A 26,877-nucleotide genomic window follows, 5' to 3' on the forward strand; every position below is an offset into this window, starting at 1 on the left:
AAGTTTCTCTTGTGTGGTGCTTCGTTACGAAGTGTGAAGAATGCAAGAATGAGGTTGCTTTGCGTTTCGCGGTTTGCACACATCCGCAACTTGAAAGATATCGTGCACGTAAGATGGACTTGCTTGCGATGAGATTGACTTATATTCAAGTGAGATTCTAACAACAGTCGCACCCTCTGATGCCGATTCTAGATGTAATAGAACAAGCATTTACGTAACAGACGATATTGTGTCATACTAGCTGTATATTATTATTACTGCTAAATTTCAAAGATTTCCTTTAATCATAATTTCATTGTTAGCACAAGGGCTCCCATTGCTGTCCTCCGCTTGCATCCTACCCGCCACGGTGGTCTATTGGTTATGGTGCTCCACTGCTGACCCGAAGGTCGCGGGTTCGAATCCCGGCCGGGGCGGCCGCATTTCCACGGAGGCTAAATTCTTGAGGCCCACGTACTTATATTTACGTGCACAGTAAAGAACCCTAGGTGGTCTAAACTTCCGGAGCCCTCCACTAGGGTGTCACTCATACTTTGTTTTGTGACGTTAAATGCCAACAATTATTGTTGTTATTATCAGTTTGCATTCCTTACATTATCTAGGCCTCTGTATGGTTTTTGGCCGTCTGGGCATTGCATTTTATCTTTTGTAACCTGCTGCCAAAAAGCTTTCTCTGCTTTATTTTACTTTCTGACTGTCAGCGTCATTCCTGTTATTTACATATGTACATTTTATTTGAGTTTACTGTTATGTCATGGCGACGTTTAGGACAAAGGTAAAATAATCTGGGCGTGCCTGGAGTACGCAGTAAGAAAATTTCTGCGTCCGTATATAATAACGAAAATTCTGAGCAATAAAGCGATATTGAATTGGCATTATATTAATGGAAACTACAAGGGAACATCTAAAGATGTTAGGAAGGGGATTTGAGTGACATGATACCAAGTACACTGTTTTAAATGCGAAGCATTTCTTAGCGAACCATTTGGCACTTTGAGGGCTTCTATCTATCTATCTATCTATCTATCTAGCCGCCTACGTCTGGGTGCCCTCGTGATCGCCTCCTTAACTCGGTGTAGACCAAAATTAGCACGGGAGGGTAAGATAACTTGACGAATACGGCTGTCTGGTCATGACATGAATAACGGGAAAATGCTGTCGCGTACGTCGTCAAACCCTTTCAACTATACATGTATGGCACATACCCCTTTACCACGGGCCGTGGTATACGGGTATGTGCATCAGGTGATTGACAGTTTATATCCACCAAAGGACGGCGGCAACAAACATAGGTGAAAACCGACACCTGCAGCGTTGATCCGACGAATGCAAATAATAAAAATCAGGATCCCAGCAGGAATCGAACCCAAGCATTCTGTGTGGCAGTCGGGTATTCTACCACAAAGCCACGCCCGGTATGGAAACTGCTTTGGAGAAACACCCTATGCAATCGTAATGTCGCTGCAACGTCAATTGTGGTTGTGGTGTTGGCTATCTAATTTTATAACAAAGCAATAAGCGCTCCATATATATACTCCTACGATGCAGGCGTCATGGCAGGTTAACGTCCGTGCTTCCGTTGTTGGGTACGCTTTTATGGCAGTTTAATAAACATTACATTTGTATTCCTGTGATTTAGCAAGCTATATTCAAGCTTCGCTCGACCCCGGATGAACACGCTAACGAAAGTGCTATGTGATATTCACATCATCGTGCCGTAAAGTGCACTTCGTTTCGCTAATACTGAAGTATGTGGTATAACGTGAGTGCTGACGTTACGTCAGACCATAGCTTACCCTTTAAACGCCAGTGTTGTCGACGTGCCTGGTAAGCCCACGATGTGCACACAACTACTACACTTACAAAAACATGTCGATCCACATCGTAACGCTTGACTCAAAGCAAAAAAAAAAAGTATGCGACACAGAAGTACTCACTCACTGCTTCGCATGAAACCGATTCCCACAACGGGTGGGATCTGCCGAATTTTTCTCACGAGAGTCGCCACAAGCCGTTTTATGCAATTTTCCACAGGCCCTGAGCTTTCTATTCTGACCTTAACATCTAAGTTGACCACGTTCATGCTCAATTGTCATTGCTTTTAGAGGTATCGCCTGTATCATGTTTATTGAGGGCGTTTCTCGTAACAGGAACCAAATACTTACATAAAATTGGTACTTACAAAAAACGGTGCCTCTATAGGGCTTATTCCCGAAGAAGTTTTAAATAGTGGCGCTGATCTGTGGTAGAATACTTTATTACTAGATTTTGGTAGAATACTTGATACTACGATCGCACCACGTGTCGCACCATGTGAACTGCGTTACGAGTGGGTCGTTTAAAGCTGGTCACCCATTAGCGAGGACGAGAAGTTGTCTTTACCTAGACAGCTTAGCTTTCTTTACGCATAAATTACTTCGGGCAAGCACAGACTAGAAAAGTTTCCTGCGCGGGATCACTGTACCTCTGTACAATTGGCTGGACATCAAGCATACTCTTCTGTTTGCTAGCAGTGACCAAATGGAAACAAACACGCAACAGCCGTTAAAGAGCGTAAAGAAACCACACTCACTATAACGAAGGCCGGTCCATCGGCCGCAACTTCAGTAAAGTTGTTTCGTACGCTCGTCGTCTTGAAACGTCAAGCGAGCACACAAAATGGAAAAAGGGATTTCGTGCACAGGTGTAAGCAGTCACACACATGCAGACAATGAAACAAGCAAAGCATACATATAACGCAGTAAAATGGGGCAAAATCTTACATGACAACAGATAGCATAATAAACAAGAACGATGGAGTTCTAAGCATGCCTTCATTTGGGGCTTCGTTAAATTTAGCTAGTGACTGACGCCATGGGTATTACAAAGTTTTGAATGAGAAGCAGCGACTCAGCGGCCAGGACACCAGGGTTGGGGTGGATTACTAACAATAACACTCCATGGCTGTCAAGAGACGATATCTATTCGATGGCTTCCATGAGACCCACTGTTAACTCAGCCACAATTAACACACCGCATCACAGATGTCCTCGCCCAGTATTGCGCCTACTCACAGGACAGTTTGGCGGTTCTCAGTAATGGATCGCTTTAACACAAGAGCACCGATCTCTAGGCGAGTTGGTTTTGCATAGCAGAATACCTAAGCGCGCGCCAACAACGACAGAAGGAGGTGATGACAGCACAAGGGCTTATTTCCAAGTAATCATTTATTGACAAAACTGCATAATATGAATACTTTCTTTCATGACGTCACAAAACTGTAATTTCGACATCAGGTGAACATGCTCAGAAACTGTGTTTCTTTAGATGATAAAATAATGGAAGGTGTACTGACGCACGACTCACCCGCCTGCGTAATCAAATCACCTTCTTTTATCTCCCTGACATCTTGGCTCTTATTTCTCGCTGCAACCCTGCACAAATTATGCAACGGTTTACAAGGCTTTCTCTTCTTTAGCCCGCGCTCATGTCGATGTGCAAAAAGATTGCCGTCCCGATAGTTCCGCACCTTCCTCTTGTGTTCCATAAGTCTTTGATTCATACACCTACCAGCCTGGTCGATGTAGCTGGAACCGCATGATAATGGGACCTCATATACTACTCCAGATATAGGCGATACAATGGGTCCCGATGCTTTATACTGCATGGCTCTTTCGTTTTCTGAAATGAATTGGTCATTTGTCAAAGCTTTTCCAGCTTCTCGGGCGTACAAAGCACCACTCTGGTTTTCTCCCAGTTTCCAATCTTCTTTAGGCGTTCCGACGTGTTGTGCATGTACGGAAGCGCAACAGTGCGGATTCGATTACCTTCTTGACAACGATTTCCATTTCTTAATTGTTTTTGCCAGCTTCCCCTCAGCTACAGATACCGGAACACCGTCTGGATAGCCTGCTGCCTTTAGTCGCTCAACTTGCCTTCCGAAACTAGTTGCCGTGGGATGAACACGATTTTTTAAGGGTTTTGTGTAAGGACAGCCCAGCGATTGCTCTTTTAACAAGTTTTGAATGGCATGAAGGATAAGGTAACAGTGGTTTACATGCGCGTCGATGATATTCCCAGAACAAGTTTCTCAGCGAGCGTAGGTTTCAAATAGAGAAACTGTAAAACGCCATCTTCTGGAACTTCATGCGTCAATTTTAAAGATTTGCAACATTCTCTAAAAATACTAAGAAGCCGGTTCACTGTGGCTGGAAAAGCATTATCACATCATTGCATTAAAATAAAAAAAAATCATCCATGTATCTGAACACGTTTCCATGTTTAAAATCTTGGAGGCCATCAAAAATCAGTCTGTCACAATGCGCTGAAAAGTCGTCACTGAGTACTGCAGTAATACACGAGTCAATCCAAACTTCGCTTTTTTTTTTTAATGAAGGCCCGGTCATTCCATTCAATATGGGTAGACTGTACATAAAAACATACCAGTTCATGAAAACCTGCTGCAAACATACCTGTCGCATTCTGGAAGGCTACACACCCAGATAATGAATAACTCGATCGAAAGTAGCGATTGCAATGTCGATGAATTATTAATTATTAATACATGAAAAGTGTCCCGCAAGACGATCAATAGTCAGCGATGTCCGCCTTTCATTTATTGGACTTAATCGAATAAACATCTTCGAATAATCGATTTATAGACAGTGACAGTACTAATGTAAAAATTCTGAAATCGTACTAGAATGCCGAGGAAGAGTCGTCACTGGGAGGCTGTGGCGAGCGCATGGTGGCCTAGTGAGAGCGGCTCTCCATGTCGACAGTTTTCTCGAGTCCCAAGCAACCACGCAGCCGTTCCCTCTCTTCCCCAAACTGCGCATGCGTTACGTCGCGCCGTCGCCTTTGACGAATCAATTCCGTGAACAGCTTTTCCTGTTTATGGTATTTCGTTGTATCTGTCCAAACCATAGAAGTAAAAATATGCTTGCTATGGGGTAGACTTTAATGGATGCGAACTTGGGCGGCTGCACTCCCATAAAATGTTGCCTGCACTGCGCAGCGTTTGTGGGGCCGACAGTTTTCTTTAATCGCAGAGCGCAATTCCTTCACCAAAGGTTACCTCGCAGTAATTCCACTAGTATAATGAATCAAGTTGGGTGAGTCGTGGGTCCCTTCACAATTCCAGGCATGCAAAGCTGAGTAGTTGAATCCTGCCAAATTTCCGGCCCGTTGGAGATATTGCAGGTCTGAATAATTAGTTAGCGACGTACGCGTGTGCGCAGAGTCCCGCATTCGATTACGCATTAGCTACTTTATCGGGGCATTAGTTGCTGCTGTTGCGGAGTTATATGCACAAGAACTGCAGCGAAGCGGTTCGCTAAGGTACTATCTAACACAGTTGTACACCTCAAACAATTTGACGAAAACGACCGATATGCACGTTTCCCACTTTATACGATTTAGGACTTTTTCGCTTCAAAATGGCCAATACAAAACTTATATATATAGCAGGTGCAAGCGATCTAAATCTGATGGCGAATTGCTGCTTCTCAAGGTGCAAGTGACATAAACATGAGTTCCAGTGCAAAAGAGGGACAGTGAAAGCTCAATGTATGACAACTTCTAAAACGACAATATTATCGACAGCAGTGCCCTACTTACCGAGAAATTAAGCTAAATGTATCGCACGATGAGCGCCACGAGTGGGACATTTTCGAGTGATCCCGATGACGTATGAGAGCCTGCCTACAATAAATCACTAGTAATCAAACTAGCAGCAATAAAAAAAGAACCTTCCGTGCATCAAAAGACGTAATAAAATGCTGTTTGTTCGTTTCCGTTTGATTTATGGACAAAAGAACCTCTGTGGCATTGCCATGGGGAACGGCGCGCGTGTCTCAAAGGTTCCGTTTTCGCCGAACTGCGCTTCGCCCGGCGCCCTGCTTCGCTCACGAGGTCGCGTGTCAGTGGTAGTTTCGGTATCGCGCACTGCCGCGTGTGTTTTGCGCGCTCGTGAAAGTCGCTCTGACAGAAAGTCAGAGCTTCAATGGCCGTTGCTGCTGCTGTGGGTCCCGCTACTTTCGCTCTGCTGCTACTAGTGTCGGCGGCCGCGCAGTAACGGCGGGCAACGTTGGGCACGGCAGCAGTGACGTATGAAAGTCTGATTTCAGGCGGGTGATTTGAAGTGCGCTAACGCGATGCGCACCACTAAAACGTGATTTTATTTGAAAATAAGCACTTCCTTGGCATAAAAGTAGCACTACGAGGTTTCTGAACCGCTATTTAAACAATCAACGTCGACTTAATATTTGCCTTTAGTGTCCCTTTAGTAACCTCCGATATCACCCCCGAACAACCCATGACCTCGATTGTCATTAGCGCCACTTGTTAGTAAGTAAAACCGTAAATGTACCATTCATCAATGATACCACTACACGCACTTGTGTTTTCCGTGTTTGTTCGGCCAACAAAATAAATAGGGTCGTGCGTGAGTATAACCTTTGCTTCAGGCTTATTGAAAGTGCCTACCAGAACTGAAAATTGAGCGACAAAAAATAGTCGCATCGATAATGATACATGGCTAAACCGATTAACGATTAACTGTTAGTCGGTTGAAGATTTGTGAGCTATTCACTGCTGTGAAAGTGGATGAGTGGCCCAACTGTCTAGCACACGATACAGAGGTGATATGGCGGAGGTTGGTTTGGTGTCAAAGGCCAGGTTGTGAATCTGCCCATCAACGAACAAACTACTGTGCAGAGTATACCGCGACACGTCGACGACGGCGCCGCTATCGAGGTCCACATTAAGCGAAGTTTGCTCGGGAATCCCACCTACAACAGCGCATTCACCGCTCCGTGACTTGAGTAGGCTTCACTGCAAGGCACACTGTGGGAAAGTGCGCTTACAAAGGCCAAGCTTACACCGATGCGCTTCACTTCTGAACAGACGGCATCTTGCTAAGGAAAATATAAGCCGTTTTATCTCAAAATATGAAGGTCCAAGCAGTTTTATTTATTATTTTATTGTTTGCTGTTGTCCCGAGGCGCACCCGGGTCCTGGAAGAGCGCAGGCGCGGCGGGCAGTGCACAGCAGCTGAAATAAAGTTTTTCACGCATTAGTTCTTCCACTGATCTCGAGGGAGCTAGCACTAAACTGACACATTCCGTGCAGGACGCTGGGTCTATTTTATTGATGAATTTTAAAGACGATAGTCTTTCTTGGGGAACTTAAACGCAGAAATTTTGGTCTGGGTGTCCTTCTGTCTGTCTTTCTGTTTGTCGGCACGTCCCTCGATCCTCGATTCAGCCACTCGGCCAAAGTTGAACCACTTGCACAAGGGCCAGCCATCGTGAACGGCTCACTAGGTTCATACTTGTGTACATGGTTGATCAAAAAGCAAACATTACGCATATCTGAGGCGCAACATCACTAGTTAAGTATTAGGTGGTGTGTTCCTTTAATAGAAAATACATAGATACGTAATTTTAGAGACCCTAGTTTCTTAAGCTGCGCTGAAAATGCGACTGCGCCGAAACTTGGCTTCCTCCGTGCCCTGTGCGCGAGCACATTGTTGTGTTTCGGTTTCAGTTCAGTATTGCACTGTACGAGTGCCATGGGGCGCCGCTCTGGCATTCCTGCTTTACACAGGCGACGTGAATATAAAAGAGTGTGTGGAGAGTACTCGATGAGCGCGGACGTTTCTTCTGCTTCGGCGCTTCGCGCCAAACCGCGTGTTCGGGCTGGTTGGCGTCCCCGCCGGTCGCGTTGGTCACCGCCGGTCTTGCCTGCTGCTGCGCCGGGACTACTAGCCCGCAACACAGCATTCACGTTTCCCGACGTATTGCCAGATGGCGTTCATATCTCACGCAGCGCCTCTTATATCGTCTTTAGACGACATTTGCAGCGAAGCACGCAGATACGCGGCCAATTTTTTGCACATTAGTTCTTTCAGTGCTCCCTGGGGGGCGCTGGGTGTTTCCTGGCGGTGGACAGGAAAAAGTCCCACCAGTGTGCCATATAAGGCTTCACTTTAAAGATTAATCGGTCATGCCTAGGCCAGTACGTATACTATAGCATCGGTGCTCATCGCTGGGCTTGCTCGAACTCTATCGTTGCCGAGGCATCGTTCAGCATTTGAACGCTCTCTTTTCGAACAACCACGTGTATGCCTTCGAAGATAATGTAATTTATGTTCCGAATTTCTGCCGCGGCATGCTGGCGACAGTAGCTCCCACAATGAGCCAAGCAATGCACGCGTATTAGAACACTCATTATTTAAAGTACTATGTTGTGGCTCAGTGTAGTATTGTCGGGTGCTCTGGTACATGTAGACAATTATGGGAGAGCTACGAAGTCAGCTGTCCCTATCGCCGTCCCTACCGGAACTGTGCCACGTGGGATTGCTCATGGAGCCAAATTATAAGGGCACGCGCAGCCTGAGTCACCCTGAAAAGCCTCCATGCTCGATCTGGTTATACTGAAGAGTTACGCTGCCTATCCGAAAAGCTTTAATAATAACATGGAAAATAAAAAAACGCAGCAAAAAGAAATTGAGCCTCAATATTATCTTCTAATCAAATAACTGCAACATAATGAAAATGCCTGGAATAGTGACTGTGAAACTTGTGGTACCAGTGCTTCACCAAGCAAGGAGCAGGCTCAAACAAAATAAATAAAAGTTCAAGCACGCCGTGAAAACCTTGGGACAGCGGAGCTTTCGCCCCTTTCTTCAGGCATTACATTTTCCTCCTAAGTTTCTGTAAAGTGTCCACTAAGCATTTTTTAAATGCGAATGCATTTCTTAGTCGGGCTATGTGAGGCATCCGGCGTTGTCCGCGCGCCTCCGCTCTCACTCCCTCTCCCATAGCAACAGCTGCGGGCGCGCGCGCTTATCCTCGCCCCTAGCAAACGGAGCAGGTGGTGCGGGCGGAATAGCGGAGAGTGAGTGGAGAGGAGGAGCGCGCTCTGGCGTGTGAGGGCTCTCGCATCCGAGCTCCCGCGTGTGTGGAGAGTGTGTAGGAGAGGGCAGGTGCAGTGCTTCGCCGCTCCTTCTCTCGCCGTTCGCTCTCTCTCCTCCCTGCGCCACCGCCTCAATGCAGTGCGTTTGAAACGCGTTTGTAGCGTTTGTGCTGCCTTGGCACAGCCTGAAGACAGCGCGTTCTAAACGCGTTTGCTGCATTGAAGGCGGTGGCCACATCCCTGAGGTGATTACGAATGCACGTAGGAAGCGTTCGTTGAAAGAGGCGCCCAAAAGGGAGACACTTGAGCGCGTCAATTTGTCCAGCTTTACGCCATTAAAATTACTACGCCGTGTACTCTCGGCGAAAGAAATGCATTCGCATTTCCTCACGATTCCCTTCGGGGAGGTGGGGGCATTTTTTTTTTTCAGTTCCCTCTAGCTGGCTCGTGATAAGCGTCTCTCCTGGTAGGAATGCTGCTGGAGTGTAGTGGAGCAACGATTACCGCTGTGAAATCGCAGGCGTGCGCAGGGTTCCCCTTCAGTGGAGGGGGGTGGGGGCGAAGGCTCATCGCAGCGCTTTCCCTCCCTATTAAAGGGACACTAAAGGCAAATAACAATTTATATCAGAGTAAAAGCTCAATGTATGACAACGTCTAAAACGGCAATATTAGCAACAGCAGTGCCCTACATACCGAGAAATTAAGCTAAATGTGGCACACGATGAGCGCCACGAGTGGGACATTTTGGAAGTGACCCCAATGACGTGTGAGAGCCTGAATAAAATTAATCGCTAGTAATCAAACTAGCTGCAATAAAAAAAGAACATTTCATGCATCAAGAGACGTAAGAAATTGCTACTTGTTCGTTTCTGCTTGATTCATGGAAAAAGAACCTATTTGGCGTTGCCATGGGGAACGGCGCGCGTGGCTCAAAGGTTCCGTTTTCGCCGAACTGCGCTTCGCTCGGCGCCCTGCTTCGCTCACGCGATCGCGTCTCAGTGGTAGTTTCCGTATCACGCACTGCCGCGGCGTGTGTTTTGCACGCTCGTGAAAGTCGCTCTGGCAGAAAGTTCGACAAAATACCGTTGCAATATGTTGCTGGATGCCCGAATGGCGCACGCCGCCAGTGCACGCCGCCGCGCAGTAAAGGCGGTCAACATTGGGCACGGCAGCAGTGACGTGCGAAATACCGCTTTCAGGCGGGTGATTTCAAGTGCGCTAAAGCTATCCGGACCACTAAAACGTGTTTTTATTTCAAAATAAGCACTTCCTTGGCATAAAAGTAGCACTACCAGGTTTCTGGACCGCTATTTCAACAATCAACGTCAAATTAATATTTGCCTTTAGTGTCCCTTTAAGTCAATGTATGGGCAGACTTTGCGCCCCTCTCTTCTTAGGTAACTAGGGGAGGGGGCGCCCCCCTGCCCCCCTCTTCGCACGCCTATGTATGAAATGACACCTATTGAGTGCATACATGAAGTTTTAAAGCGTCCGCCGCCGCCGCCAGTGTTCGTCGCAGCTATAGACTCCCCAATTGCATCACTTAGTGGCGCTGCTGCTTTTGACAGGCAGCGCCATCTCTTGCATAAAAATACAAAGTGGGTGCAAACAACGCGCGTTTTCCCTTCTCTCCAATGCGCTGCCGCTCGCTTCCATGCACGTGCAGAGCTCTCGCGGTGCACTTGCGGCGCTTCACAATGTACCGCTTGCAGTGTGCATTCAAAAGGATCTTCAAGCTTGACTGGCAATTCCGAAAAGCGAACTTGATAAAAGGAGAAAGGCTCGTCAATCACGTTTACGGTGAAGAGCAGACGATCGACGACAACGACGCCCGACTCAAAGCGAAATGCATTTCCCAAGTCGCGATTACACCGTGTAGGACGTACGCCTCGAGGTAAGTCTCATTCTGTCGTGTTAAAGATACGTAATGGAGCGCATGCACTCCGAAATTAAGCAGTGCATGCTATCGATGTTTTGAGGTGTGGACTACGAATCATATGATTGTTGTCTTGATATGGCATGCTTACAGTAGCGGCCGTGTACTTTCGTGAACAAACGTTTGCGGCGTGCGAAAAAACGAAATTATACGGCCATGGCACTGTTTCCTCAGAAGGTTAGAGTCAAGTCCTCCGTGCCGCTGGAGAATCACCCGCCTGTTAAGACGCGATGCAGCTAGCTGAGCTTTAACCACTGTGAAGCAACTTGAACTGCTCGCCTCGTTTTTTCGGCTCTCGCGTCATGCTTGCAGTCTCTTTTTATGATACCGACTTGACAGGCGTATAAAACCTGTTGCGTGAACGCGGCTAGAAAATCGCACAAAGTCCGAAGGTGGTTACTTCAAAGTTGCACTTGCAAAGCATGTATTAGGTGCTAGTTATATTTAGCGGCTTAAATATATATCCCCCTAATAAAGTGACAAAAACAAAGCAAGCCCCAGAACGATGTCAAAGCTTGCTGGAAATGCACAGACGTCCGTTCCGGCGTGAAAAAGCAGCCTTCCCGACGCGTGAAATGCAGGCGCCAAACTTCTGACGATGTGCCGAGTTCAGTTTAGTTCAACCAACCGCGCAACGCTAACGGTATAACGCAAGTGTGAACGTTCAAAAACGACGGGTAGTCTCGCGAACACGGGGATTCAAAACACAAAGTTGTTTCACCTACAACCGTAACTGGACGTTCACAATGCGAGAAGACAGCGAGTAGTCATTACTGTAGTCGCTGCGTGCATGCGCCGCGTTACGTACGGATTCAGGTAGTCGAAACGAACGAAAGCGATGAACTCAGACAGCCAAAATAGAAGGCGAGACAGCGCAGTCAGCTATCCACGCTTGCCGCCTTTATTTCTCGTGCGACATGCAGGGGAACCGATACAGTTTCACACATGAATCGCGTGCCTTGGGGTTGTCTGCACTGTTGTGGCAGGCCACGACACCGCAGTACTTCGAACCTCGCTTGCGCTTCCGCGGGATCGCTTCTGCTAAAGTGGAAAGGCAGCTTCGCACAGCAAGCCTCTTGGTTCAGCGTGCCAAGCTGTCGGCACGGCGCCCCATTGAGTTCCCCGCACCGACTGAGCAACTCGCGCGCGCGCGTGTTCCCGCTGCCGACAAACAGGCTGAGTTAGAGTCACTGTATAATGCTACCTTTAGGTAACAGAGTTGCGCATAGGTCCGGCTAGGAACCACAGCTATGCGGTGAAGTCGCACTCCGTTTTTGCAGGCGACATGCCTACCGCGTCGCCGATAAACATGTCTGGCGTGTCGAAGGCCGGCGATAAACATTGGCTGTCGATGACTAGTGTTAATTCAGTGCGCTGCACCGGCGGCGTCGAGAAATACAAAAATCGGCCCGAGCGTCAGCTTCTCCGCAATGCATGGTTGCTAGCGGCGTTTGGAAAACAGTTGCGCAACTCTGCTACCTAAAGGTAGCATATACAGTAAGGCTGAGTCGGCTGCGCCTGCCCCCTGTTGCGATAGAGCTTCCCTCCAGAGCCGCAACGCGGCGCTGTCGTCGCGCCGTTTGATGAGACGGGACGTTACAGGGACGTTTCACTCCGTGAGTGCGGGCGACGCGCAAGCGAATGGGGGCTATCCCATTCTGAATATTGCCCGCAGAACGTCTCTTTTGTTTAACCAGGATGCGTCTGCCGTTGTCAATGTTTGGAAGGAATGCACAGAGCATGGTGTAAATTTCCACGGGCACCTCCACCAGTGGTCCCTGAATGCCATATTTTCCGCCATTGTTGAGTACACGCCGAAATGGCACACATGGCACCGAAAAGGATATCAGCCTCTGCGCAACCCAGTTGCGTTTTCGCAAGTGAAGTGGCTTGGGCGTATACTTTATGGGGGCGCTCGGCGGCTGTGAGCGCGTAGAAGACGACGACGATCGCGTGTGCGCTCGTGTCACGCGGCAGCTGCTGGCAGCTGGCAGTTGTGGCCGAGGCTTGGACCAGTAAAGATGTGTCTCTTTGGGTCTCGGCCTCATCACTAAAGGGTTCAGGGCTGGCTGCAGCCGCAAAACCCCACATCTGGCGCCCAACGGGAAGGACCCCGCCCCGACATGTTCTGCCCGATCAACGTACGCCGGATCCCAGCCGCTCCTTATTTCGGCCCCCTGCACGGCGATATCGCCATCACGGAGCTATGGGCGCTGAAACGGGCGTTCCTGGACATGGCCGCCTACGGGGTCTACGACCTGGTCCTCCTACATCAGCCGGTCGAGACCCTCGTGTGCCTCTGCCTTTCCGGGAAAATGACCCCCGACGAGCAGCGGCGTGCCATCATCGCCTTAAAGCACCTCGATACTTACTTCGGCGCCCCGCTGCCCGTGGAGGCCACGGAGGCTCTGGCGCGCTCCTGTGGTGAGGCGGCTCTTAAGGCCGACAACGAAAGCGCCGACGACGCGTGCACTGACGAGGTCGGCCTCGAAGCTCGTGCGAGCTTGGGCGGCGGGCCGGCACCGCTGGACGACAAGCGCCGCGCCGGCGACGCATCGCCCGCCAACGACGGTGCAAAGCCCCGGCACGGTGAGGCGAACACGGCGTTGGACGACGCGCTTTTTGAGGACACGGCCGGTGACTGCGACGAACTTGAAACAGAGGTCAAAAAGTCCCGGCATGACGATGCGGCAGCCGTGAAGAAAAGGAAGAAGGAAAAGGAAAAGAAAGGCCACGGCGAACGGAGCGGTCATGTGGAGGCTGCGGAGAATGGAAGCGACGAGAAATACGCGGACGTTGACGAGATGATCGTTCGCGACGCACATGGTGACTGCCAGGACGGTGAAGAAGAGATCGGCGAGTCTCGGCACTACGAAGAGCAGGTTGGGGAGTCACAGCCTGGTGATGCAAAGGTCGAAGAGTCCCGGGATGATCAGGCTGCGGTCGTGAAGGAAGACAAGACGAATAAGCGAACGAAACAGCAGCAGAACGAACACAGGGACAAACGGCGAGGTGGGACAAACGCGTAAACGCGTTGGGCGAGGAGAGGGAGCCGAGGAAGCGATCGGTTGCCGGCGAGAATGAAGACGATAAGGACGGCGCCAACGCTCGCGAGGCCAAGCGTGAAAGCGACGACACCGACAACGACAGGGACATTGACAACGACAATTACAAAGAAACCGACAAGAAGGACGCAGATAGCGGCGACACAGCGTCGGATGCTGACGACAAGACGGACGGGCAGAACGAGCTCAAGAAACGGAGGTCGCCAGCATTTAACGACTACCACCTGGAGGAGTGGCCGCCACCCCGTCGTGACCGGTCCTGGCGACTACAACGGAAAAACACGACACAGCGAGCGACACAGCGAAACATCTACGACAACGGCACCAGCACCAAGCAACAACGTCAGCGCCCGGAGGTCTACCGTGACTACTCTGCGCCCGCTAGCTCGGTGGGTGTGGTGCTGCACCGGGCTCTCGCGGTCCTGCTCTCGCGGATGAACGTGGTCGTCAACTTCAGCGAGTCCGGTGAGCCTCAGTCTTCGTGCGGCTGCGGAGTTGGTAGCCATGCACAAGTCAGCGGTTACGACATCCGACGGCCCAGGAGGTCCTACAAGGAGTTGTGGACGGACAGTGCTGGCAGGTTGTCATGTGTGTCACGCGCAGTCCGCCGTGGCCAAGGATAACATGACGAATTGTATAGCGCGAACAGGGTACTTGGACAGACAGAAAAAACGAGGACGGGCGCTGTCTGTCCAAGTACGCTGTTCGCGCTATACAATTCGTCATGTCATACCAACTAGAGGTGTGCACGGGCTCCGGGTAGCCCGAAAGCCCGACCCGGCCCGCGGGCCGGGCTCGGGCGGGCCGACTTATTTTCACCTCGGGCCCGGCGCAAAGCCCGACTCAAACCCGAAATATAGAGAATGAGCGGGAATTGTTTTCCAGCACGCATACAGCGCCTTTTCCGCGACCGCCCTTTACCGCTTTTCCTTCCCATTCGCTACTTTAAACAAAAGGGGAGCAGGTAAAGCACTGCCTCTGTTGCACTCCGAGAAACAGAAGTAACACCACCTGAGCTAGTGACGGCGCCACGCGACTGTTCGCGTTAGATTTAAGGCCAAATCCCATATGAGTGAAAATGCACGCGACAGCGACGAGCAACCCGGCGTAGATCGCCTTCAGGCAAGCTGACGCTTGCATGGGCATACCCCATACACGTGAGCCGGCTTTGGCGAGCGAACTCCATTGTTGCTGGCATGAGGTCGTCTACTTGTATAGCAAAAGTGCCGCGCTGTCGCAGGTATGCAATGCAAGTAAATTTCCCAAGCTTGCCAGGCTGGCAAAAAAGATATTAGCAATTCCGGCGATGAGTGCAAGCAGCGAACGTAGCTTCGGTTCGGCGGGCTACATAATACAAAAGCGCCGCACTTCGTTGAAGCCGGAATCGTTGGACTGCTTGCTGTTTTTGAACGACAATTTGTAATCTGTGTAATAGAGACTGTTCGCCGTGTGTGGTTTGATCATATTTGATATGCTCAATAAAATGCCAAAATATTAATAATAATAACGGGGGTTTAACGTCCCAAAACCACGATATGATTACGAGAGACGCCGTAGTGGAGGGCTCCGAAAATCGACCACCAGGGGTTCTTTAACGTGCACCTAAATCTAAGTACACGCGCCTCAAACATTTTCGCCTCCATCGAAAATGCAGCCACCGCGGCCGGGATTCGATCCCGCGACCTTCGGGTCAGCAGTCGAGCGCCATAACCACTAGACCACCGTGGCGGGGCAAAATGCCAAATTACCGGAAAACGATGTTTTGTTTTCGCAGCGAACCTTCAAAAAGCCGGGCCGGGCCGGGCCGGGCCGGGCCCGGGATTGTGTTTTCGTACGTCGGGCCGGGCCGGGCGGGCTCGCAGCCCTTTGCTCTAGGGCTCGGGCGGGCCTTCGACAATGTCAGCGGGCCCGGGCCGGGCTCGGGCTCGGAAATACGGCCCGTGCACAGCTCTAATACCAACTAGCCCAAGCCGCTACCTTTCTAAGGCCAAGGATAGCCAGAACACTTGCGCGGGCTACCGTTGTGAAGTTCGCGTAGTTTTCGCTCACTTCTTTCCGAGGGGAGGGGGCAGTATGGGGGCGCTCGGCGGCTGTGAGCGCGTAGAAGACGACGATGATCGCGTGTGCGCTCGTGTCACGCGGCAGCTGCTGGCAGCTGGCAGTTGCGGCCGAGGCTTGGACCAGTAAAGATGTGTCTCTTTGGGTCTCGGCCTCATCTCTAAAGGGTTCAGGGATGGCTGCAACCGCAAAACCCTACAACTTGTACGCATTAGAAGCTGCGATTCCGGACGGACACCGGCATCAAACACTTTCTTGTTAAAACATGGAGGACGCTTAAGTTTCACTTTTAACGATGGAACTCGATATAATAATTGGGCCTTATCCGCATCACCTTCTCATACGCTTGACATGCTTCGCTCCTTGGTGGAACCTCAACCGTGTCGTGAAGGAACGAATGTCTGGGCACGTTGTAAGCTCTCCAAATGCGCCCACTGCAGTAAACTTGCGAAGTACCCACGACGCCATATGTCATCATATTGCGATGTAGTGAAGTGCCCACGGCGCGTCTATGTGGAAATACGCGCACCTATGTAGCTGCACACATTGTTTATGCTGTTACCTATGATTATTAAGGGTTATCGCTCAGCCCCTCTGCAAAGTGTGGGAGGTTTTAAACAGAGCACTCGTTGCGCAATGCGCATGCTGTGACGCCTGATGCGAGCGATTCTGCTTTTCTGCTACGCAATATTCCATGCGTTAACGCGACTCTTGCCCGAAACGCTGCCTCTATAGGGCTTTTTAAGTGCGAAGCACTTCTTAGCGAACTTTTGCGACTTTGAGAGTATCTATCTATCTATCTATCTATCTATCTATCTATCTATCTATCTATCTATCTATCTATCTATCTATCTATCTATCTATCTATCTATCTATCTATCTATCTATCTATCTATCTATCTATCTATCTATCTATCTATCCGCCTACGACTTTGTTCTCTCCTCGCCGTTTATTTAATAGGATGTATACCAAAATTGGCATGGCTGGACATGACTGGACTGTATGACGAACAGAAATGACAGGTCATAACATGAAAATTATAGCATGCATGTCATGAACGGCATGATTTACATTTCACAGTCTTGGTGCTCTTGCGGCCGTGTCGTTAACTTGATATAATACCGAAATTAGTATGGCCTCACGAAAGTATGGCGAACATAAATTACAGGTCCTAACGTGCAAATCATGACACGCATCTCATGTACAGCATGACTAACATGCCACACTCATGGTGCGCTCGCTGTCGTTTCGCTAGCTTGATGTACACCAAAACTTGTATTGCGCGATGTGACTGTGTGACGAACATAAATGACAGGTGGTAACATAAAACTCATGACACACATGTCATGCACAGCATGATTTACGTGCCATGCTCACGGTGCGCTCGCGGCCATTTCGCTAGCTTTATACGTATACACAGCACAATTGTATTTCGCCACTTGACTGCGTGACGAACATAAAGAAATGGTTGTAACATGAAAATCATGATATGCATGCCATGAACAGCATGATTTACATGCCAACTCATGGTGCGCTCTCGGCCGTCTCGCAATGATATACAGCAAAATTGGTTTTGCGTGACATGACCATATGATGAACATAAATGATGGGCATGATGTAGGGCATGATTTACATGCCGCGCTCATGGTGCGCTCGCGGCCGTTTCGCTAGCTTGATATACACCCAAATTAGTACTGCGCGATGTGACTGTGTCCCGAACATGAAGAACAGGTGGCAATATGAAAATCATTACATGCATGTCATGTACAGCATGATTTACATGTGACGCTCATGGTGCACTCTCGGCCGTTTCGATACCTTGATATACACCAAAATTGGTATTGCTTGAGGTGACTGTATGACGTACATAAATGACAGGTCTTAACATGCAAATCATGACATGCATGTCATGCAGGACATGATCTATATGCTACGCTCATGGTGCACTCGCAGCCGTTTTGTTAACTGGGTATATACCAAAATTGGTATGGCACGACATGAGTCCGTGACGAACATAAATGGCAGGTCGTCATGCATCGTATATCTATATATATATATATATATATATATATATATATATATATAGCCGGGGACCGGCCTTCATCAGGGAACACACAATACAGAAATGCAGAAATATATATATATATATATATATACACCAGAACCTTAACATGGTATATACCACATTGTACATGCATGCATGTATGACAAGCATGCGATATATAGCGAAGTAGATGTCATGACATGAATGACTTTATTTGCCTCAATGACAAACAAGACTATGCAAGCCGCTCTTTGCTGGCTGCTTCGCGTTACATCGATTCCCACAGTGCGTGGAATCTGCCGTTTTTTTCCTGCAGCAGTTTTAAACAGTGGTGTTGCTTTGTGGTAGAACGCTTTATTACTACCTATAGAATGTGGTAGATCGCTACTACAATCGCACTAAGCCTCACACCATGTGTATTGCGTTACGAGTGCGTGGATTAAAGCTGGTCACCCATTACAGAGGACGCAGCCTTAATTCATCATCACCGCCATTATCATCAGCCGCAGCATCAAAAAAGTGGCAGCTCCGTACGCATGCACATTGCTTTACAGACTCGAAGTGGGTACTTCGCTGCACAACGCCAAATGGTGATGAATTAATGCATAGTGGATACTTCGCAACTGTACCCGCAGTATGGCCGCTCCTTCAGCTTACGTTGGGACTGTTCTGCGTGTTCCGTGCAGTCCTGGCATAATTTTTCCCTTCTAAATGAAAAAAAGGCGGAAATTATCGCGTCCTCATATCCGACAATGTTTGAAAGAACACTAAATCTTCAAAAAAAATATCTGATGAATTGCCAGTGGCCCCAACAAAACAGTGTAGGATGACTGCCAAGAGTATGTGACATGCTTCTTTACGTGAGACGGTCCGTCACGTCAGATAGGAATGCGAAAGCTGACACGACCTAATCTCCAAAATCAAGACGCCATCAGCATTACAATATACATGAAGCATACAGCTATGCATATGTCTGTCCCGTGTCTACCTTGTGTTAATCGTCTGGTTTGTGCTGTTTTTTTTTACCTATGAACTATGCTTCACCAACTAGCCTGCCAGCAAATGTTATTGAAGTATGTCTGCTATTGCCGCTTATACGAGCTCACGTGTCCTGCATTCATCGATTCCCACGTAGGTGTGTGGTGCCCAGCGGCTAGGACGTTGCGAACAGCCTTGCCCGAGGGCTCGTTCAGCGGCGTCGGCGTCGCCGACAGCGCTGCCCTCGCCACGTCGGCCCCTTTCGGCGTCACCGACTTCGAGCTCCAAGGACAGCGCATTCTACTCGAACGAGCTCGGCCGCATCGCTTAGGACGACGTGGTAGGATCGTGTATGTTGGACAATAAAACTGCGTCCACTTCACCACTTCTTTTCTCCCTAAAATTTGTTGGAATTACAACGCGACACTGTGGATCAACGAATGAAATTGTATGTCAATGTACTTTCAAAAAACGCAATGACTCGTATCACGAAGCTCGTTCCAACATTTTCGCCAAGCTTATTTTTGTCTTATAATCTGTCCTTCGTGATAGCAAGCCACGTATAAGCATAAAGAATTTTACTACCCTTCCACGGCAACGGCTGTCTCTCTCTCTCTCTTTGCATTTCGCTTGTTACGCGAATTTATGCCATCAGATGTCTTTCACTCTCTTTTAAGGCCGACATTTATCTCACATTTCGCCTCGAGTTTTTAAAAGCACAGGTTGTAGCGGGCAGCGCCATTTCATCGTAAGGCACTGGCTAATTTTAAGTTGTACCGAAAGACGCGCACTCGTTTTGACTGCGCGTGAATGAAGATGCGGTGTTTCATTCTAGAGATGCAATTTCATATTTGTTCATAACACGCCGGGGTAGCTTAGCGCGTAAAGTATCGCACTGCTAAGCTCGAAGGCATGGTTTGGTTCCTGGCCACCGCGGCCGCACTACGATGGGGGCGAATGCAATGAACACCAGTGTGCTTTTATTTAGGCGTAAGTTAAAGAACCCCATGTGGTCTAAATTAATCTGGAGTTCCTCATTACGACATGGCTCGTACTCCTATCGTGGTTTTGGCACGTAAAATCTCAGCAATAACTATTACAGGAGTTTACGCTTTCAGAAGCTCTTGAAAGAAGCAGCCACCGCTCTTCAGTAACGCCCCTCAGTCCGCCGCGTTGTTACAGTGGTTACGGCGCTCGGCTGCTCTATGCGAAGGTCGCCATACCGGCCACAGCGGTCGCATTTCATAAAGGCGAAAAGCTAGACACCCGTGTACTGGGCTATGTCTGTGAACGTTAAAGAAACCCAGGTGGTCGAAACTTCCGGAACCCTCCACTATGGCATGCCTCATAATCATATCGTGGTTCTGGCGCAAATAGTCCCACAAATTATTATTTATTAACGACCCTTGGCAGCTCCTACGTAGAGGTGTGCGCCGCCGCGCCGCGCCGCGCTGCCGCCTGTTTTTGGTCACGCCGTTCACGCCGCCGACGCCGCCGTGCAATAATTGCGGCGCGCCACTGGCTCATATCGTCTAACTTCTGGCTTGTGTAGGCTACTGTTGCCTATCCGATTTTATAAGAATGTAACATGTGTATGACGCACACTTCAACAGTTTCCCGTCAGGAAGTTCGTCGCTTATCGTTTTTTTTTGTTTCACGTACGCTAATTGATTCCGCCCGCTTGTCTGCAATTACTTTTAATATTTCACTCAATGTACTTAATTACTGAGCCCATCGCCTTCTCCATTCCTTCGCTATTGTTGAGCAGACGAAACGGATTGCGCGCGCGTACAGTTCTCAAACTGATGGCAACATTGACAGGCATTGTACGGTAAACAGCGCTTTATCGCGAAAACGCCATGTCATCTTTTTTCACAAACACCTAGCCATACTTTACATTACTCTGCATGCAAAACCTCTGAAAAGATGCATTAGAATGAATTTAGCTTCGCGAGTTCCTCTCGCCGCCGCCGTAATTGTTTTACAAAGCATTAATAGTATAAATGCTGCATATTTGGTAAATCTGAAAGAGAACACTGTCATAGTACTACATGACCATGTCATCCCATTGCGTCGCTGCCACCGTAATACTGTTGGCATCAAAATCGTAGCACAACGAATGGGTGGGCGAGTAGGTTTGGGTTCAATATTATGCTGAGGCAGCGCTTGATAACAAGTACACAGAGAACATGCCGTGACACATGTCTTGTCTTCTCGTTCCTTGCGTATACATTGTCTAGCGCTGCGCTTAACCATAATTATCACAATCGCCATCCATAGAACCATTTGTTATGCCAACAGTTTACAACGCATTATTCAAGAAGGGAAGGACGCTACGAAAGCTCTCGAGATTATCGATGTAGAGCCATCCAGCAATGTGGAGGTCAGCCTGGGCAGAAGTCGAGAAGCGGCAGCTGCACGACGCGAAATAAAAACCGTAATATTTATAGAGCGGCCCGGCCTGCTATACGTGTAAACCGGACGAACGCTAGGTCCAAGATGGCCGTCGATGTTCTTACCAAACCGTTCAGCTACCGTATCGCGGGGGCTGCAAAACATCGATTTCATCTGCGAGAGGCCGGTTATACGAGAGAGCACCGAGGATGCGTACAGATTAATTAATTCACCGCTTTGATATAAACCCCGGTTACTGCAATCAGGCATGCGTTGAGACATCGCCTACTTCAGCTTTCCACAATGCAAGTCAGCGAAGGAATAAATGTGCGGAGGCGAACGCTACGGTCCACTTTTTTATTCTCTGTTTGCGAAATAAAAGTTCAACGCACTTCAGCGCTGAAGACATGTTTTAAACCAGGCCACATTGGCCAACTTTCTACACTCGCGCAATTTCTCTTTATTACCGCCCTACCTGTTTATTCTCTTATCGCGGGGTGAGGATCTAGAAAGTGCTGCCGCATATTTTTCACGGCGCGAATGCCTTGCCGCCGTCAGGTCCGAAACATCGGGGTGCTTCTGCTCGCGCTCGCATTATCACGATCTCCTTCGGCATAGTACAGGAAACTGCGCGGTCCACAAAGATACGGATGGAAGTCGGTGCATCTCCTGTAGCCAAGTTTACTGTATGCGCATTACACGGCGGGAATCGCGCGATACGCGTGCGTAGTGTGCGGGACGTTCTATTTCCCCGAAGTCCATTGATTTTCTAAGATGCGCGCGGCATATATCTTTTTTTCTTCTCATTAGCGTCCCAGCTTGCGAAACGCGTAAACAAGTGCTGGTGCGAGCAGCTTTGGCCTATTGCTGTTCCAGCCACGTTTTCCTTGGAATTGGTGGACCTAAACTCCGAATGTACGAAGTGCCGAGTAATTTCACTGTTATAATTTTTTGGGGGGCTGGGGGGATGGGGGGTTCGACCATACTTTATATAAGTTCGTTCTTGCGTTTGCATGTATGCGTGTATATTATATACGCAAGCAAAATTGAAATAAAAAACCCGACCCTCCACCCACGCCCCTGGTTAGGGTAAAAGACAAACAAGGAGAGGTTTGTAAACGATTACCAAAGAGTGGACTTAGTGCCTAAGACAAGTCAAATCGAATGACACGACATGCGAAAATATCTCCATTGAGTTTAGCAGTGCAGAGGGAGAAAAGGAACACTGCAACAGCGCAGGGCCGTCAGCTGTAGCGCTGCTCGCTGTCAATTTTTCTATCTTCTTTTTCTTTTTCTTTTGCGCAGAGTTCTCAATTACCCCAGTCTCACAACGAATATGAATGCTGCCGCTACGGTGGTTTTCTGTTCTACAACTTTCTAAATTGTATAAGCGCGTTATGAAACAGGAATAACATGGCTGCACCCAGCACTTAGCTGTGCCACGGCCGCTCGATGAAGAGCGGCCGTGGCTGTGCAATGCATGCCCCACGGTTACGACTCGAGGAAAAACTTATGTAGAATAATTGGCTAGACTAGACAAGAAACCGCAATGTTTCATCTGCGAGAATAGTAATAAGCAGTGCTAGTCGGTACTCTTAATACCTCTTTGTAGTCGGTAACTCTCAATATAACTGCAGATGGCGTTGCAGAGATGAAGAAAGCGGGACTGAGGAACCCATTTTTTTTCACAAATGATAGATGGGCAAATGTTGTGCTAGAAATTTGGTGAGATTTTACTTATTATCATAACGCTGTGTTGGGCCAGTCAGTTCATATCTCAAGAATGAAGGTTGCCACAACCTTATGAAACAGCACAAGGAACATAGCGACACAGGCTGTCCACATTTAATCCTTCTTGGGCTTTTTATGTTTAACTTGCAGCAGCATTCCCTCATAAGTTCACTTCTTATTTCCGCGAAATTAGCTATTGCCACGTCGACTCAACTATGTTACCAGCATTCGTCCGACAGCTACTCATACGAACTTCACAAAACTGCTGTCGTTACATTTTTTCTTGTGTCCGCCTCGGCGGTACAGTGGTTACGATACTCTGTTCGATCCCTGCTGCAGCGATCGCATTTCGATGGAAGTGAAGTGCAAGAGCAGCGTGTACTGTGCGGTATCAGTGCACATTAAAGAACGCCTAGATTCCCGAAATTTCTGGAGCGTTCCCCTACGGTGTGCCTCATAATCATATCGTGGTTTCGGAACGTAAAAGCCGATTACTAATATATTTGTTCCTGTAGTTCTGTCATACAAAAATTGAGGCATCTACGCACGAGTGGTGCGAAGACTGTGGAAACAGAGGGGCTGGTGGCCTTCCCCTCCTCCTCATCCTCACTCCGCTTTCCCACCCGTACTATACTGTAGTATACAAGACTCTGCTACGCCTTACGCTCTCCTCTCCTTCTTTGCCTTCTCTTCAGCCTCACTTCCCTCTTACTATAAATGGCTACGGTGTGCTGTGGTATGGTAAGTACAGTCGACTCAGAAGAAAAATAAGGAGGTTTTCGCCTACGAGCCGTCTTGGGCAAATGAATGAGGGAACGTGTCACTTTTTACTTACACACACACACACACACACACACACACACACACACACACACACACACACACACACACACACACACACACACACACACACACACACACACACACACACACAAATGAGCACGCAATTAGTAGGTTGTTGAAAAAAGCGCGGTTAGATGTCATTTGAACATGCCTACATATGTCTCATTGACCTTTTTATAATTAGGTGAGTACTTGTTAAAGAAAACCTCATTAAAGAAAAAATTACACCATCTCCCGCTAAAGGGAACCATGTGTGGATGCGAAGCAGCGGGAAGATGGTTCGCGTGAGCGGGAGATGGTGTAAGTTTTTTTACGAGCTGGCTCGCCAGGTTCTTAAGCTGGGGCGAAGTCCCGCGCCGTAAGCTGCATCCATCCATTTAAAGCGTCGTGGAACGCGAAGAAGGAACTCTATGCGCGTCGTGTCTTCCCTCTAGCCTGCCCGTTAATTCTCACATGGCGAGCGGGGAACGCGGTCGACAGGCGCGCGAGAGGGCGGCAGCGTAGGAGAGGAGAGAGAGGGGGAGGGGACGCGCATGCGCTGGCGCTCGTCGCGGCGTTGCGCAGGAGAGAATGAGGCGCGTGAGCGGGGTGGAGCGTAGGAGAGTAAAGAAAGAGGAGGAGGATGCGCATGCGCAGTGGGGGTGTGGACGCCGCACGGCGGAGGGAGGGAGTGACATAGCCCCGTCCGTAAGCTGCTTCGCATCTAAAAACAGTAGTGGCTGCTCCGGTGTTCTAGGAAGAATATAAATTAGATTTGCATCGCATAACGCCGCTACTCTTTTTTTAAAATCATGCTGCGCAATAGTTGCGACTCCCCGTATATATATATATATATATATATATATATATATATATATATATATATATATATATATATATATATATATATATATATATATATTATATATGCAGCGAAACAGACACGCGTACGAAGCGATTTATTTATAAAAATAAATAAATCGCTTCGTACGCATGTCTGTTTCACTGCGTATATTAATAATCTTTTCTCGATATATATATATATATATATATATAATATATATATATATATATATATATATATATATATATATATATATATATATATATATCTGTGTGTGCGTGTCGTAGAGGGACTTTTTCATACCATTACAGGATTGAAATTATACGAATAAATTAGAAATTGGTACAATGTCACACCTCTTTGATGACAGAGCTTCACTTTAGATCTTGATGCATGACATTGCAGCAGGTGTAAATCGCTTGAAAAGAGTTGTGCATGGTAATGTAACCGTATTTACTCGAATCTAGGCCGGCCCCGATTCTAAGATGAGCCCCGAAATACGCGAGGCCAGAAAAAAAAAACTTATTCATTGTACTCGAAACTGGGCCGACCCCCCACTTTTGCACATCGTTTTTTCGAAAAATAAAAACACTGCCTTAGAATCGAGTAAATACGGTAACTCGTGTTGCGTCTTCCCTCTTCGGGCCTGTCTTTTTGAGCAATTGTTATAAAACGTCCTCACTCTCCCTCTTTTTCTTTTGCCGGTTCGTTGTGGCCAACCGGTTATATTGTGTCGATAATCCTCCTCACTCCATGCCTCCCTCCAAGCAGGCTAGACGAGTATAGGATGCTGCACGTATGAAACACTAGACGGGCGACACTCCTCGCTGTAACGCGGACCTCTGCCCGGGTTTCACGGACGCCAAGCATCATTTCTGTGTGGGTTATTGTTGGGAGTCGCTTTCATAAGCGCTTATTTGGAATTGACCGGAATGCCTGACAATCCTTCATTTGAAATATGCGGTTGTGATATCACAGACCACCAGTCTCGCCACAGTTTTCAATTGTACGTACACAGGCGATCATCAACGTCTAATCTACTCAAATGACGAGGCGATCATCCATAGAACATGTACACAATACCGAAATACTGGCCCACCCACCATTGGCCAAGAAGATAATGAATACATTTTTCTATGCGTTTGTGTTTTTTTTTTCAAGACGACTGCGTTGTCCCAGCGCCTCTCTCTCTCTCTCTTTTTTGTATTCTTTTTGGCCCAACGTTGTTGCCAACCAGATGTGTGCTGCTTAATATTCCCTGCCTCCCCCGTTTCTTTCTTTCTTTTCTATCTACTTCTCTGCCTCACCAAAGATTCTAACGCCCGTAACTTCTTGAGATTCTCTCCGCTTGACGCTGCGCGTTTCTAAAGAATTGAATTTACAGAATAATGTACTACTTCAACCTTGATACACACCCTTGCTGCGGCATACATTCATGCCGCCTTGCATAGTCCTTGCGAAGCCTAGAGCCGCTTCCCCGACTGAATTCGCCTGCCGATACACCTCTCCTATCGTGTATATTTCTTTCCGCCAACCAGTTACGCATTCTTTTCTCCCTTTTTTGCCTTCTCTTCTTTGTTTTCAGGCAGGGAGAAAAATAAGAAATACGCGTTCGAGACGAAGCAGACGGCGCCGCGATCGGAGAGCAGCGCGTAATGGCATTCAACAGGGCTGCTCGTAATCAGTCTCGCTAAAAGAAGAAAGAGAACCGAAAAAATGGCGGAGGAGGAAGGGTACGTGCACGCGTGAGGACGTCGTCTCGCCACACCATAGGAGAAACGGCATAAAACACGTGAGGGAAAGAAAGAAAGAAAGAAAGAAAGAAAGAAAGAAAGAAAGAAAGAAAGAAAGAAAGAAAGAAAGAAAGAAAGAAAGAAAGAAAGAAAGAAAGAAAGAAAGAAAGAAAGAAAGAAAGAAAGAAATACCGGTGTCCCACTCTTGGCTTACAATGGCATCCTAACGCCACAAGGCGATCGCGTAGGCAAACCGCACTGAAAGTGGCCGCGCACGAGGTGTTAGTGGCCGTAAAAGGAAGAACGCTGAGAGTAAAGGGGGTTGTAGATGGGAGCACTGTTGAAACAAAAAAGTCGATGACGCCGGTAATAC

The 26,877-nt window shown here is 48.1% G+C and overlaps 1 protein-coding gene across 1 annotated transcript in view; it reads left to right on the forward strand.

Moving 5' to 3' along the window:
* Positions 1–26,427, forward strand: part of LOC119391588 (clumping factor A-like) — a 92,717-nt gene extending 66,290 nt beyond the window's left edge. The window contains exons 2-4 of the mRNA XM_049415334.1: positions 13,168–13,846; positions 13,921–14,364; positions 26,357–26,427. Of these exons, the coding sequence (XP_049271291.1) occupies positions 13,168–13,846; positions 13,921–14,364; positions 26,357–26,427 (1,194 nt within the window). The remainder of the gene's footprint in view (positions 1–13,167; positions 13,847–13,920; positions 14,365–26,356) is intronic.
* The last annotated feature ends 450 nt before the right edge of the window (positions 26,428–26,877 follow it).

This window comes from Rhipicephalus sanguineus, chromosome 4, assembly GCF_013339695.2.
Source record: "Rhipicephalus sanguineus isolate Rsan-2018 chromosome 4, BIME_Rsan_1.4, whole genome shotgun sequence".
NCBI lineage: Eukaryota > Metazoa > Arthropoda > Arachnida > Ixodida > Ixodidae > Rhipicephalus > Rhipicephalus sanguineus.